Genomic DNA, 12,749 nt, shown 5'->3' with positions numbered 1-12,749 from the left:
CAGCCTGATCCCTGCCACGTGCTCTGGACAGCCCAATGCCCTGGCACCACCTACCTGTTTCCTGCCTGACTCCCCTTCTTCCACCAACATCCAGGAACACCTGTGCATAGAAAGCTTCCCTTTGCCACCACCTGCCTATTCCCTAGCAAAGCACGTACCTATTAGTAACTATTATCAACAGATTATTCTGATCAAACACCAAAAAAATGGATTTTCTTGAGCAGATTGCTCTAAGTGCAATCTCTTCCCCATCACCTCTCCCAAATCACCCCACTCCTTTCTCACACACCTAAGCAAGACTCACAAAATGAAAACTCCTCAAACACAGTAAATTATTTTATCTACTCCATCCCTTCTACCTCCTTTTACTACAACCTTTTGTGATAGGTTAAAATCTGATTTTAAACGTGAAGTTGACACTGTAGTCTCATTCTCTTCAGTCAAAATATGAAAAACAAAAAGCTACACATAGACATTTTATCACAGCAATGGACAAATCTCTCACAGTAATATTTTTGACAAATAATAAAATGCAAAAAAGTATTGAGGAAGTTTACAGCAGTTTAATGAAGGCTCTCATACAAAATCTTGAACTCAAAGTTACAGTCAAGAGTTACTGAAAAAAATAACTTACAATGAAAAAGCAGATGAGAATTGCCCACTTAGCCATGGAATTAACTGCGCTTTAACGCTGTGCTTAAATAGTCACCACACAATAGGAACAAATTTAAATCACGACCAAGGTACACACAATTCACTTCCATTCTCTTTTCAATTACATGTATTCAGCATGTAATTTAACCTCTGGAAGTTACTCTGAAGAACATAGAGGTTTCTCTTTTTTTTTTTTTTTTTCCAAACACTCACTGGAAATAAATACCATTGAAAGAATACATGTGGAGTGCAATAAAATGGACACTTAGGCACTGGTACAGTCTAGTCCTCTTCAGCCCTCTACAAACTACAAGACGAGAAGTTTTAAACCACAGATGGAGTGGAGAGCAGGTTAGAGCTGTACAGGTAGTGCAGCAGGTTATGTACTACACAAGAGCACATCTGCAAAAGGTCCCAGGAGATTTTTGTTGAAGATGCAGCGTATCCACACCAGGTATATCGTGAAGGGCTTAATGTTTTCTGAGAAGGTGTGATTCTGATGGGACAATATATAAGGCATGTAAGTGTTTTCCCCTTGCTCTTGTATCCACACTTCATATTTTACTTCTCTGACCTTGAGATACCTCAGATTCCAGGGGATCTGCCAGGACACAGCAAGTTTAGCTTCACTCGTGCCCTGGACAGAGGCCTGACACTTGGCATCCCTCACTTTGCCAGGGTAGAGGCTACCAGACCACTTCTGCTTCTTGGGTCCGGGCTTAGTCTTCACAGCCTGCCTAATCACGTGTATGAGAGACGGGATGTTCACCTTTGTGTCCTGGTAGGCACGGAACAGCCACTCGGGGTTGCGGCAGCAGAGGTGCCGTGGCACCTCCGTGCTCTTAATGATGCGCTCCTGCTCAGCTTTGTCCAGGTGAGCAATCCCACCCTGATCCCAAGGTCTGTCCGGGTAGGTGACGGTGTCTTCCTTGTCGGTGTTCTGCCAGGCAATGTACTGCAGGTCCATGCCAGGAAGGGTTGCCAGGGTTTTGTAAGGGGTGTAGTGTTCAGGGTTGATAGCATATGGGAAGAGCTCCACCACCGTGGCCCCTCTTGGCAGGAAGAGCGACATGACTAATTGGGCCCCGTGCATGCTGACCAGCATGGACGCATTGCTGATCAACCGGACGATGTCAGAAAATGAATGCTCCTCCAGAGAGACGGAAATGGTTTTCATCTGAAACTCCTGAGCGAGAGCCAGGATTAGTTCTGCCTCATTTAGGATAAGTCTGTTGATTGTCCGACTGAACACTACGATGTACTCCTCACTGGAGCTTTCCTCCAAGCTGATGTTCAGTTTCTGCATCATGAATTTGGTGAACTGCCTGATCTCATTACCAGAAACCAAGATGTTAGCCTTTGGCCCTTGTGGCTGGACAAATCCGTACTGGTACCAGGTGGTGATTTTGGATAGTCCCACATAGGATTTGGTAAAGCAGAGGAGCCTGCCCAGGGTTTTAAGCTCCTCCCTGAGGAGCGGCTGCTTGTTACTCAGTAACTTGTACAGGTCAAAGTGAACACCTTCACTCCAGCCTTCCATGAAGAAGAGTCGTGCCTCCAGATCTAAGTCGGAGAACTGCTGCATGGTGTAATAGATGGGGAGGAGGTCATCATGAAAGACGTGCATCAGGTTGTCAGGGTTGAACCTGTTGGCGATCAGCGCCACATCAGGCACGAAGACCGGCTTTGGCATAAATTTCAGCGCAGCAGCTGGCAGCTCCACGAAGTTGAAGTACTGGGTGTTGTGATCTTCCACAGAGGAGAGGTCAAGCAGAGCCGGCTGGAACCTCCGGGAGCCCAGGTTGGGCAGCATGACGGAGGAGTTGCTGTGGAAGTAGACAAACTCCTCAGCCTCGGTAGAGTAGCACAGGGACTCAAAGCGGCAGATGCGGTCAGTGTGCATCCTGCCAGTGCACACCATCCTGGTACCGTTCTCCACCAGGGCCTGCAGAGCCGCATGGTAGTCAATCTGAGCCTCAGAAAGTTCCTGAGACTGGCGCATGAGGACCAGCTCCTCTTCCACCATGGCGGCATGCTCGCGCAGTTTGATGTACTTCCAGAGCACGGCAGCAAGGACAGACACGAGCAGGGCATTGAACACAGCTGCTATGTTCATTCTGTAGTTAGATCCTAGCAGGATGACAGGTGGGGAATGCAATGGAGAGGGAACACATCATTAACACTCTTTGACATGGTGAGGGCAAAGACCTGTGGAAAATAAACAAGAAAGGAACCATTTAAACATCAGGTTTACAGCTCCACCATGAATCATATTTTATGGACTATTCAAGAGAGTTTAAGCTTCTTTTGGTAATTTTTCCCCTTTCCAGGGAATGAGGGGAAAGAAGAAAGAAGTGCCAAAGGTCTCCCCAAAACTATAAAAAATACAAAGCAAACAGAACGGGGAGCTGCTCTACAGGAAAACTCCTCTCTCATTTTCATTTCTATGCTTTTGAAAAAGAAAATGTAAAAGAGCTTAAGGATGAGCTCTACGAAGATCTGTTAGAAAGAAAAGTATGTTCTCTGGGACTCTGGATCACTCTGCTCTTTGCAGACCACTCCCACAGTGAGAGGAAATAGAGCACTGCAGTCACTGGGCCACCTGCAGAGGACTTGGAGACCAAGCTCCTCCTCCTGCTCTGTGTAGCTGAGAGCACTCAGCAGTGCCTCTCACCTTCACTGTGCAGGTAGCGATAGCTCGAGGAGCATTGCCAGGACAGATTTCGCTACACTCCACGTGGAATGTGAACTAGTGAACATCACACTCAATTTCATTTTATCCAGGGGTGGGGAAAGGACTTGCAGGTTTATGGACTACCCTGTGGGAGAATCCCGAGTCACCTGGGTGTTGCTTTGGCTGCAATCCAGGATCAATCTAGGAACTGCCATCATCTTCCAAAAGAAATATTGGCATGGGAGAGAGGAGAGCTCTGCTCTTTATGAGAGGAACTGATGTGTCATTAAAGCAATCAAACCTTCATTTAGTGAGAGTCTGGCTCGCACCAGCACAGACAACTCTTATACAAATGATAAGCTAATGCATTTGAAGGGTTTCACTGTTGGCATTTTCCCATCCCAACCCGAGAACCTTTTCTGTGCTGCTCCAAGGCCTCCATGATTCTTTTTCTGTTAGAGCCTGCCACTGTTTTCTTTCTATGCAGAAACACTACTGGCTTATATCAGAGTATTGATTATAATTTCAACTGTGAACTTCAATTGAGGTATTGATTCACCTACAGAATTTATGGGCTTCGATTTTCATTATGCATCAAGATTCACTGATGTAAATAGGCAACATTCACAGGCTGTAAATAATTGCAGCCATGACTCATGGGGAATTTTAGGAAGGGAAATTTCTGATTAGTATTTACCCCACTAGATTGTTTCCAGCTGCCATCTTTAAAGGTAGCAATTTTAAGCTTCCTTTGATACAAGTTTGCCATGGGGGAAAAAAAACCCAACTATGACTCAAGTACATGTTCTGACATCCCAAGCATGCATTTTAACCAAGAAACACTTCTTACATGGCAAAGTGGAGGAAGTTAGCCAGGCATATTTGGGACCAAAGCAAACACTTCCTCTACTGCCAAAGGAATTCCTTTGAAAAGAGATATTGCAACCTAAAAGCTTGATCCTGCAACTTGTAATTGAATGGAGAATCATTCATGGAATTCAGTGAAGTCTGAAGGGATTCCTATACCTCATGAGATCCCAACAGCCTGCGGGATCTGTCTTAGGAAGAACTGAAGGTATGTGGGAGTCTGAATAATGCTGAAGAAATGAGTACTAGCTGTAAGCCACGCAAACTTGAGAGGTGATCTTGGGGGATCTGAGCAAATTCATTTCAATTTGTAGCTACTCAAATGAAACAGAAATGAAGTCCACCTCCATAGGCAAGTGGTCTGAAAAACTGCTTCATTTAGAAACTTTTGCAAGCAGCAAATTAAAAAGGTATTGTTTTGATTTGAACCATGGAAAAAAAAGGAAAGGAACTTAGAGTGGTCATCTGATTATCAGGGCAGGATCAACTCTCCATAAACCATGCCCCAAGGATGTGTCTCTATCTCATTCTTAGTACTAATTCATCTCTTCAGCCAATCTCTGTCGAGAGAGGCAAGTTGCAACAACTCGGCAGAGGAAGGAAGATCACATGGCTTCTTTACTATTCCGTTATGGCAAGGTGAGTGTGTATATGTGCGTGTTTCAAAAGCATAAGAAGCCCACAGTCCATAAAAACACCACTGATACCACCTGCATTTCACGGGCATTTTGGTGGTAGAGAGTTCTGCTGACCATTACAAACCCCTTGAGCCAAACAGGCCCTCTTGAAAACAGCCTGTTCAAATGTTTCACCCCTGACTGATTTGTTCTCTCCCCTCCAGCCCCAAGGGAAGGGCATAAGAGGCACTTCAGAGATGCAGCCTGATGGATGCAGCCAATGTTCAGAGGTTAGCAATTTTCATTTCAGACTCTGCCACAGCCACACCTGCTAAATGGCTAGGAATGAACAACTCAGCTTTTTAGTAAAAATCACCTGCAAGGCCCTCTTCCACCTCTTCCCTCATTACAGCTCTTTCACTTCCCTGCACTTAGCTGAAGTGAGCGTATGTACTTTAGCCAACCAGGTGTCAGGAATATGTGTTAAATGTTAGCAATGCTAAAATAATCCATCTTCATTTCTGTTCCTCATTGCCAATTCCTAAATCCTGGTTCATGCTGCCTGGAAGAAAGCTGCTTTTGCTGGAAGTGAACAAGGGGATGTGGACAGGAAAGGGTGCTGCAGGCAGAGAGAAAGGAGAATTTCACAGGTACTCATAGAACTGTCTTAATTCTTTGCCTGTTTTCCCACATTTTATCATCCACCTTTTTTTAATCTGACACTTTCGGTGAAAACAGACCTTCAAGAACGATAATTTTTGGTCCCTCAGGGAACGATACAGCATAAATAGTAACAAACAATCCCACAGTTTGCTTTTACATACCCAGGAGAGGCTGCACCAAGGGAGGAAAGGCAAGCAATCACTCTCCATGTCCCCTGGTTCCTCAGTCCCCCAAGCCAAGATCAGTCATAAAGTGCTGTCAGCAGCAGTAGACATGGGATAGGAAACTTTCCCAGGAGGCAGAGGGTAACACTGAAACAGGTGAAAGCATTTCGTTTTCTGCCTGAAGAGAGCTGCTTCACAATAAAATAAATTTTCATTACTAAATCTCCCTCACAAAATGGGTCTAGAGCTGCCATTCCCACAGTGTTATCAGAGAACATCCTAAGAACTGAAAGGCACTTGCAGAAGTGGCAGGCCAGACACGCTGTTACTTTTCTTAAGAGCAGAGTGCTCTGTGCTGTTTCTTTCTCCATAGAGGGCAGCCTCTAGGCCAGTCAGCCCCCGAGCTGCTCACAGACTCCCTCCTCCCCATCCCTACCACACTCATCCACCCTCTCACTTCCCAGTGATGCTGGGATAACCAGGGCTCTGCTCCACGTGAGTAATACGCCCCAGTTACCTGATGCCTTTTCCCGGTCTTAAAATCAAGAGTCAAACAAGGTTAGAAGGGAAAAAGGGATTTTACTTTGGTATTTATTTTAAGGATCTTTAGGTGCACTACATCTAGGTCAAATGCATCAAAATGCACACCGCAATGCCCCCCCCAAAAGATCTGGTATAACATTAGAGGTCTTACTAATTAGCATATCTGTCAAAGATTCCACAATTGAGAGGCTTGAATGAGCCCCCCTCTCCAAGAAGCCTTCCCCTGGATGGTTCTATCTTAGTTTACAGAATGTGTTCTGGAGAGGACCTTGGGGTCTGGGGCACACTAACCCTTACTTACAAATCTTCTAAAATGTTTAGTCTCTTAGCTGAACAAACAAGTCCAAGAATGTAGGCAAAAAGCACTAAGAATACAGAAGTTGTAAAAAGGTATAACAGGGGTATAAAAGAAAAGGCAAAAAGTCTTCATGGCATCATACCAAGGAAATTGCATGGACTGACATTTTTCCACTCTGCTTTGAAATGCTAAAGCATCATCCTTCAGCACCAGGAGAAATGACAGCTGATAGACCAGAGCCAAGCCAGAAGAGACATGCATGTAAAAGCTGCACAGAGCTTCTTGCTGCCAAGCTGGCAAAGGGCAGTGATGTCCGTCCCATGGGAGGGGATGGGACGTGCCCTTGAGGACTCCTGAGACAAGTGGGCTGCAGGGGAGCAGCAGAGTGAGAGAGGGAAGCAGAAGAGGCAGATTTCCCTGCCAGTGATGCTGACAGGGCAGGGGGCAGCAGACTTAGAGCCAGACATGGAGAGTTCAACAAAAACACTGGTGTGGGGGCAGCTCAAGACTGTGCAATGGAATTAAGAGAGCATATCCTGAAGCCTGCAGCTCAGCCACAATGGATGCCGCTCCAGCAGCTAAGAGCCTGTGGGAGGGACTCTATTTTTGGTCAGCTCATCTTTACTCTTTTTCCAAGAGATCACAGGCATGAAGAGCTTACCCCATTTTCTTCCTCCATCCCTATTCACTTAGCAAAAGCATCCCGGTTTCATTCTCACAGCCCAGCTACCTTTCCTCGAACTAGCACTGGCTGCTGGTGACCAGGTGAAGTCTTAAGGAACATTCATCTGGTGTGTTCAGCAGGCACTTCTGGCAGAGATCTCCAGTGTCTTGCAGGTCCATAATACTCTCCTTCAAGTTTGCACACAGCAGCCCCTTCTGCCTGTTAGCTACAGGTTATCTGATGTATTAAACATCCTCAGGAAGTGGTAAGGACACAGGAAACATAGATGGAGACACTGCTCTCCATCTCCTATTAACATGTCTAGGAGATCAGAGTGGGTGGGATGAGAGAGGAATTTCCACTAATAGGCAGTTGGCATAAAGAACTGTTTGGATTCATTTAGGAGATGAGTTCTGTTGTTCTTTTTTTAATTGTGAAGCTACAGTAGGATGAATCACTAAAGCTATTAATATGATGGACAGTGTTCCAAATCTCTCAATTTTAAAGACTGCAATCTAAGTAAGAAATGGGAGAAAAGTTACAAAATCCACATCAAAAAACCCCAACTACAAAAAAGACAAACACACACTACTAAAACCCCCAAAGGGAAAAACCAAGAGTTTGATTAGGGAGAACAAGGGCGACCAGCATGCCTAAAGAGGGGTCACCTATTCTTGCAGGTATTAAAAGAATGAGAAGTGCTAGTTTTGTCTATTTAGGCCTTGACAAGCTTTTGTTACCAACTGCCCAAACATTTTCCAGGCCAATGTTCAGCTCCCCAGAGCTACAGCAGGCTAAAAAGCCTCATAAAATGGAAAAACAAAACAAAAAGCATGAAGGAGACACATTTCCAGAGAACATCACCACTCCGTGCACAGAGAGAAATGCCTCCTCATGGAGGCCAACTTGGCTGGTCAGCTCCTGTGCACACAGCCTGCCAGTGGTGGCAGGATGTCCAAACAGAATCATCTCCACAGTTCCCAGAAATGCAACACAACTGGAAGTGGACTGGGGCTGCCCTTGCCACAGGACAGCGAAGGAATTATGGCAGAGCTGCATGGGCAGGAAACGGGCTTCTTGTTACGGTAACACACTGGGAGGGGTAGGAGCAGATATTCCCTCCTCAAGGACATTTTCCCCATCATCACTTCCTACCCCTGGATCCATCCCTTGCTAGACTGGCTTTCCAGGACCAGTACAGGAAGAGAAAAGCATGCAAACATGGCATTTCACACTCCCCCTGCAAAATGTCTTCTGTTCTTTCTCCCATCCCTGATGCAAGAGGCTTAGCTAAGGATTCAGTGTATGTAACACATGCAGTTTTAAATACCTACTTCATTCATGCTCAAAGCAGAAGTTGCTAGAAGGCAACTTTCCCAATTGGAAGGAGGGGGAGTTGGGATTCAGCAGCCAAGAATTTGCTTTTATTCTCATCTCTGTCACAGATTCCCACAGAACTACAAGCAAGTCAATCCCCACAGACCAAAAAGCTGCTATCATCTTATTCACTCTATTTATTTAATGAGATACATATATCTTTCACAGTACATAGCACATTAAAGAAAGGATGGTACACTGAATGATTGATATACTGGAACATTTTCTTTGTAAAAAGCAGCCAACTGTAGAAGTGCTGACTTTTTAAACAGGAAAAGAGCAGATTCTTGTAGAGGGAGTAATCTCAGCAGTTAAAGATAAAAATATCATTAATGAAGCCTGATACAAAGAAGGGACATGATAAATAAGAATATCTTGACTATGTAGTCTCAAGAAGAATTTTAAAAATAGAGCTTTATTCAGAAAAAAAAATCAAAATATTACAATATACTTTAAAAACCCCCTGTCTTATGAAACCCTTATCTATAGAGAGTTGTGATCAAAATTAGGTCTATCTTCAGTTTTTATGGTTTAGCATAAGTGAGGAATAGAAAGCAAAACTGTTAATCTTTCTATACGAGACTGAAACCAAGGAGACTGAGGCTCTGTGCAATGGTCCCTACTGCAAACGTACCTTCAGTATGAAGAGGAGAAGTCTGGTGGCTACAGGACACCTACCAGTTGCACTTATGGATAGAAAACTTAAATTTTCTTCCTTTTAATTTCAGAGTGAGAGCTGGGACAGGAAGAGATCCAACCCTTCACAATGACTAGCAGCCATTGATTTAGTATTTGCTGATACTCCTGTCTTGATCTACAAAACAAAAGGTTAAAAAATTCCAACACTAAGCAGTCAATACATAGAAGCAAACCACAAAGCTGAGCTAAAAGTATAAATCTAAAAAGAATATTTCTTGGGCTTTTAAGATCTGCATTTCCAAGTTCTCTCCTCCATCCATAATGGAGTACAAAATCCTTTCCCCAAACAAAATCCCAGATCTCCAGAAAATTCCCCTAAATAAGATGCATTTCTGATAAACAAGTTTGAGGCGAGAGATGTAAGAAAAACGAGCTAAAAAGGTGAAGAAAAAGAAAAGAAGGTATTCATCTCAGCCCTCAGGTCTTGTTCACCATCTGAGAGTTCCAAGCCTAAAGATGAAAACCCAAGTTATTCAAAATAACCATGGCTAGACAGAGAGGAGAGCTTAACAGACAGAGTTCATCCAGCTAATCTTTGTTCACCAGAGTGAACAAAGTAACCTATCTGATTACACTGTCATTAACAGCCCTGTCATATGAGTAAAGAACCTCTTGTTTTGCCTGGTTTCTTGCTTTTAGTCTGTAAGCAAGATACTTTTGTCAGGAAAAAAAATGTCAAGAGAGAAGCAGGTTTATCTTACTTCAGTGGTCTGCCTAAAGGAAAGATGGAGCGGGGGTGGCTGAAGGGAAAATTTACTAATGCTGCAAAGCTGAATTTAAAATAATATGATGCAAAATCCCAAAGCACTGAACAAGACGATCTTCAGCCACTCCAACTATGCCTCTGGGCTTTAGCTGCCATTTGTTATTCTCTGTACTTTATCTATCCTTTCTTTCTCTGTTCTCCAGCAGGTAGAGTACCTGTGTTATTTGGATCCTGGGACTGATGCTTAGCAGCATTTACAGCCTGAGCTCTCCCTGCTTTCCATCAGCATGGTGCCCAGGACTGCTCCGTGTGCTGCAAATTCTAAGCAGGAGCCAAAATTGTTTGGAGCACAGCACAGCCAATAAGAACAGTGAAAATCCCTCCTTGGTTACCACAAGCTCCACATTAGCATGCTTTTAGGGGAGGGTAAAAAAAAAGAGTAATCCCATAGCAGCACCTGTCCGGCAAGAAATACACTTCTGCAAACCTACAGAATTTAGTCCACATCAGAGGTGTTTTCCCCATGAGACTTTTGTTCAAAAATGATAAAGCAAACCGCTAGTCAAACAAAGAAGGACTACAAAAACGTGGGATTACAAATGAACTACTGACTCCCTTCCCACATGTGCACACACATAGAGGAGGGATTCAGTGTGAACTTGTGGGGAAAGGGGAGTGAGGAGATATGAAAAACATGCTAACCTCCCCCCTCCCCTCAGTACACTGCAACCAGGACTGCCAACAAAACTGAATTCAGAGCCGTATGTGACCAGCACAGCAAACACAGCATAGTTACAATGACACCCAGCAAAGAAATGCAGTAATTCAGAGCATCTGCAACCCTTTTAGTCTTGGAAGTACTATCACTGGTAGATCGGTGTTTCAGCACATGCATGCATACCTGGTGTTGCTAAATAACAGGAAATGCTATCCGGTGCCTCTCTTTCACAGGAGAAAAGAAAAAAGAAGACACCTTAAAGCTATGCTTTGCAGGGTAACGAGCACTCTCCAGTCTTCTTCTTTCCTCACCACCACAAAGAAAAAGCAAAAATCCCATCGAAGAGCTCTCGGCACCGTAACCCGTGCACCATCTGCAGCCTGAGCTACCTCTCTCCCCCAGGTCTGAGCATGCTCTGTCTACCGGCAGTGTCCTATCGCTCCAGCTGGCTCACCTCAATTTGTTAGCCTCCCAGAGGTCAGCCTTGCATGCAGGATGATTTGCTGCAGTATTCCTGCAAATCCCCGACGGGCGGCCACACTGAAACAAACACCACCGTGCTGTTTCACGGAGCTGAGCATGTCTTGGGAGACAGGCGGCAAACTGCTTTGGGGAGGGGGGACACACGCATTTTAGAAATCCTGCTTTTGAGGATCATTAACGCCACTGCTACACCAAACACCTCACACAAGAGAAGAAAACAATAGGAGAGAAAGGAAAAAATGCCCCTTTGCTAGAGGACATGAAAGCCTTTCATCATGCTTTCTAGTAATTCCCTTGGCACCAAGGAAGGAATTTCCCAGCTGTGATGGTCAGCAAATGGCTTAGAATTGAACAAGGCTGTGATTGCCCTCCTTCAGAGACCCAGGGAATAGTATTTTCAAACTAAAGTTATTTTTTAGGGTGGAAACAAGTAATTCCTAAACACAAAGGCACAGAAATTATCCAGGAGCTTATAAGAGAATCTCCTACTGCACGCAAGCTCATGGAGGTGAGTCCCTTACACCAACCTTCAGAGCAGAGCTTGAACCTGTGGGGACTGAGCAGCTTCATGAAGATGGCAAACCAGATAGTACTGACTGGGAACATTTCCAGTTCTTGTCCCACAGTGGGATCTACATGCAGACCATAGCCCACCAAAAGGCTCATGGCAGGAAGTCACACCACTAAACACAGGAGTGAGATCTCAGCCCCGCAGGGACACTCTTGCAGGCAGATCACAAGCAAACATATGAGGCACTCTGCAAACGTGTTGACTGCATATTTGCAGGACACATCTTGTTGAATATCTGTCTGTGAGGCTTTTCCCTTTGAGACCTAACAGGTAAAATAAGAAGGATGAAAAAGAAGAAAAGTTCTCTGGCACCTCTTCCCACACACTCAAGGTGGATTTTGAACTACAGCATGAGCTTATGTCTGTCCTGAGAGGATCTCACAGAGACACTGGTCAGTCACATCTGCCCGGAGGAAATAAATAATAAAAAAAGAGCAAAGTGAAGAGAGCCTACCCAGTGCCCTCAGCCTGTCCTATTGGGACTAAGGAAATTCAGAGTCACCCATCTCTTTTTAAGGTCATCTCACTGTCCCGTTGTCCCTCCGAATACAGAGATGTTGCCTTGTGTGGAACAAGTCTGATATTTTTCCTCTGAATTTTGAAACTCCGGGAGTGGAGTTAGATTTGGAGCTCACTTCACTTGAGAAAACACATCTTGACTTGGTGTTCTTTGCACTTCAGAAAGCTCCACTGCATGACCTACCTTCCACTGATGCTAATGGGAGCCTTTCCGCTGACCCCACAGATCTTGGCTAGCGACTTTATCAGTGGGACCCCTGATAACCCAGACATACCATGTTGGTCTCTTTATCTTAGACAAGCTTTTATTTTACTGGCGAAGAAAGGACAACATATACAGACCGGTCTTCTATTTATGAATAAGCTTATTCTCTACCTCTGCAATGAGTTATGTTAATGGATTTCTTAGGTACAATTTATCACACTGCACAGAATTTAGAGAGTTTAACCTGTGTCCTGAAGATGGTCCTGTTGTCAATCTGCCACACCACAAAGTACAAAACTACATCATTAAGGGGTGGGGGAGGAACCA

At 44.5% G+C, this 12,749-nt stretch overlaps 1 protein-coding gene across 2 annotated transcripts in view; it reads right to left on the bottom strand.

Moving 5' to 3' along the window:
- Nucleotides 1-551: 551 nt before the first annotated feature.
- POMGNT2 (protein O-linked mannose N-acetylglucosaminyltransferase 2 (beta 1,4-)) overlaps nucleotides 552-12,749 on the bottom strand; it is a 31,085-nt gene continuing 18,887 nt past the window's right edge. Inside the window, exons 1-2 of one of the 2 annotated variants that reach the window (XM_082297182.1) lie at nucleotides 9,156-9,259; nucleotides 552-2,862 (exon numbers count right to left, since the gene is read on the bottom strand). In XM_082297182.1, the coding sequence (XP_082153308.1) occupies nucleotides 1,034-2,770 (1,737 nt within the window). In that variant the 5' untranslated portion in view covers nucleotides 2,771-2,862; nucleotides 9,156-9,259 and the 3' untranslated portion in view covers nucleotides 552-1,033. Of the gene's footprint in view, nucleotides 2,863-9,155; nucleotides 9,260-12,749 lie in introns of those variants that run through there. The other variant, XM_082297181.1, reaches the window with a different exon arrangement.

Source organism: Coloeus monedula (genome assembly GCF_965178545.1).
Source record: "Coloeus monedula genome assembly, chromosome: 1".
Classification (NCBI taxonomy): Eukaryota; Metazoa; Chordata; class Aves; order Passeriformes; family Corvidae; genus Coloeus; species Coloeus monedula.
The sequence above is the reverse complement of the archived record's forward strand: the minus strand, read 5'-3'. Positions and strand labels throughout refer to the sequence as shown.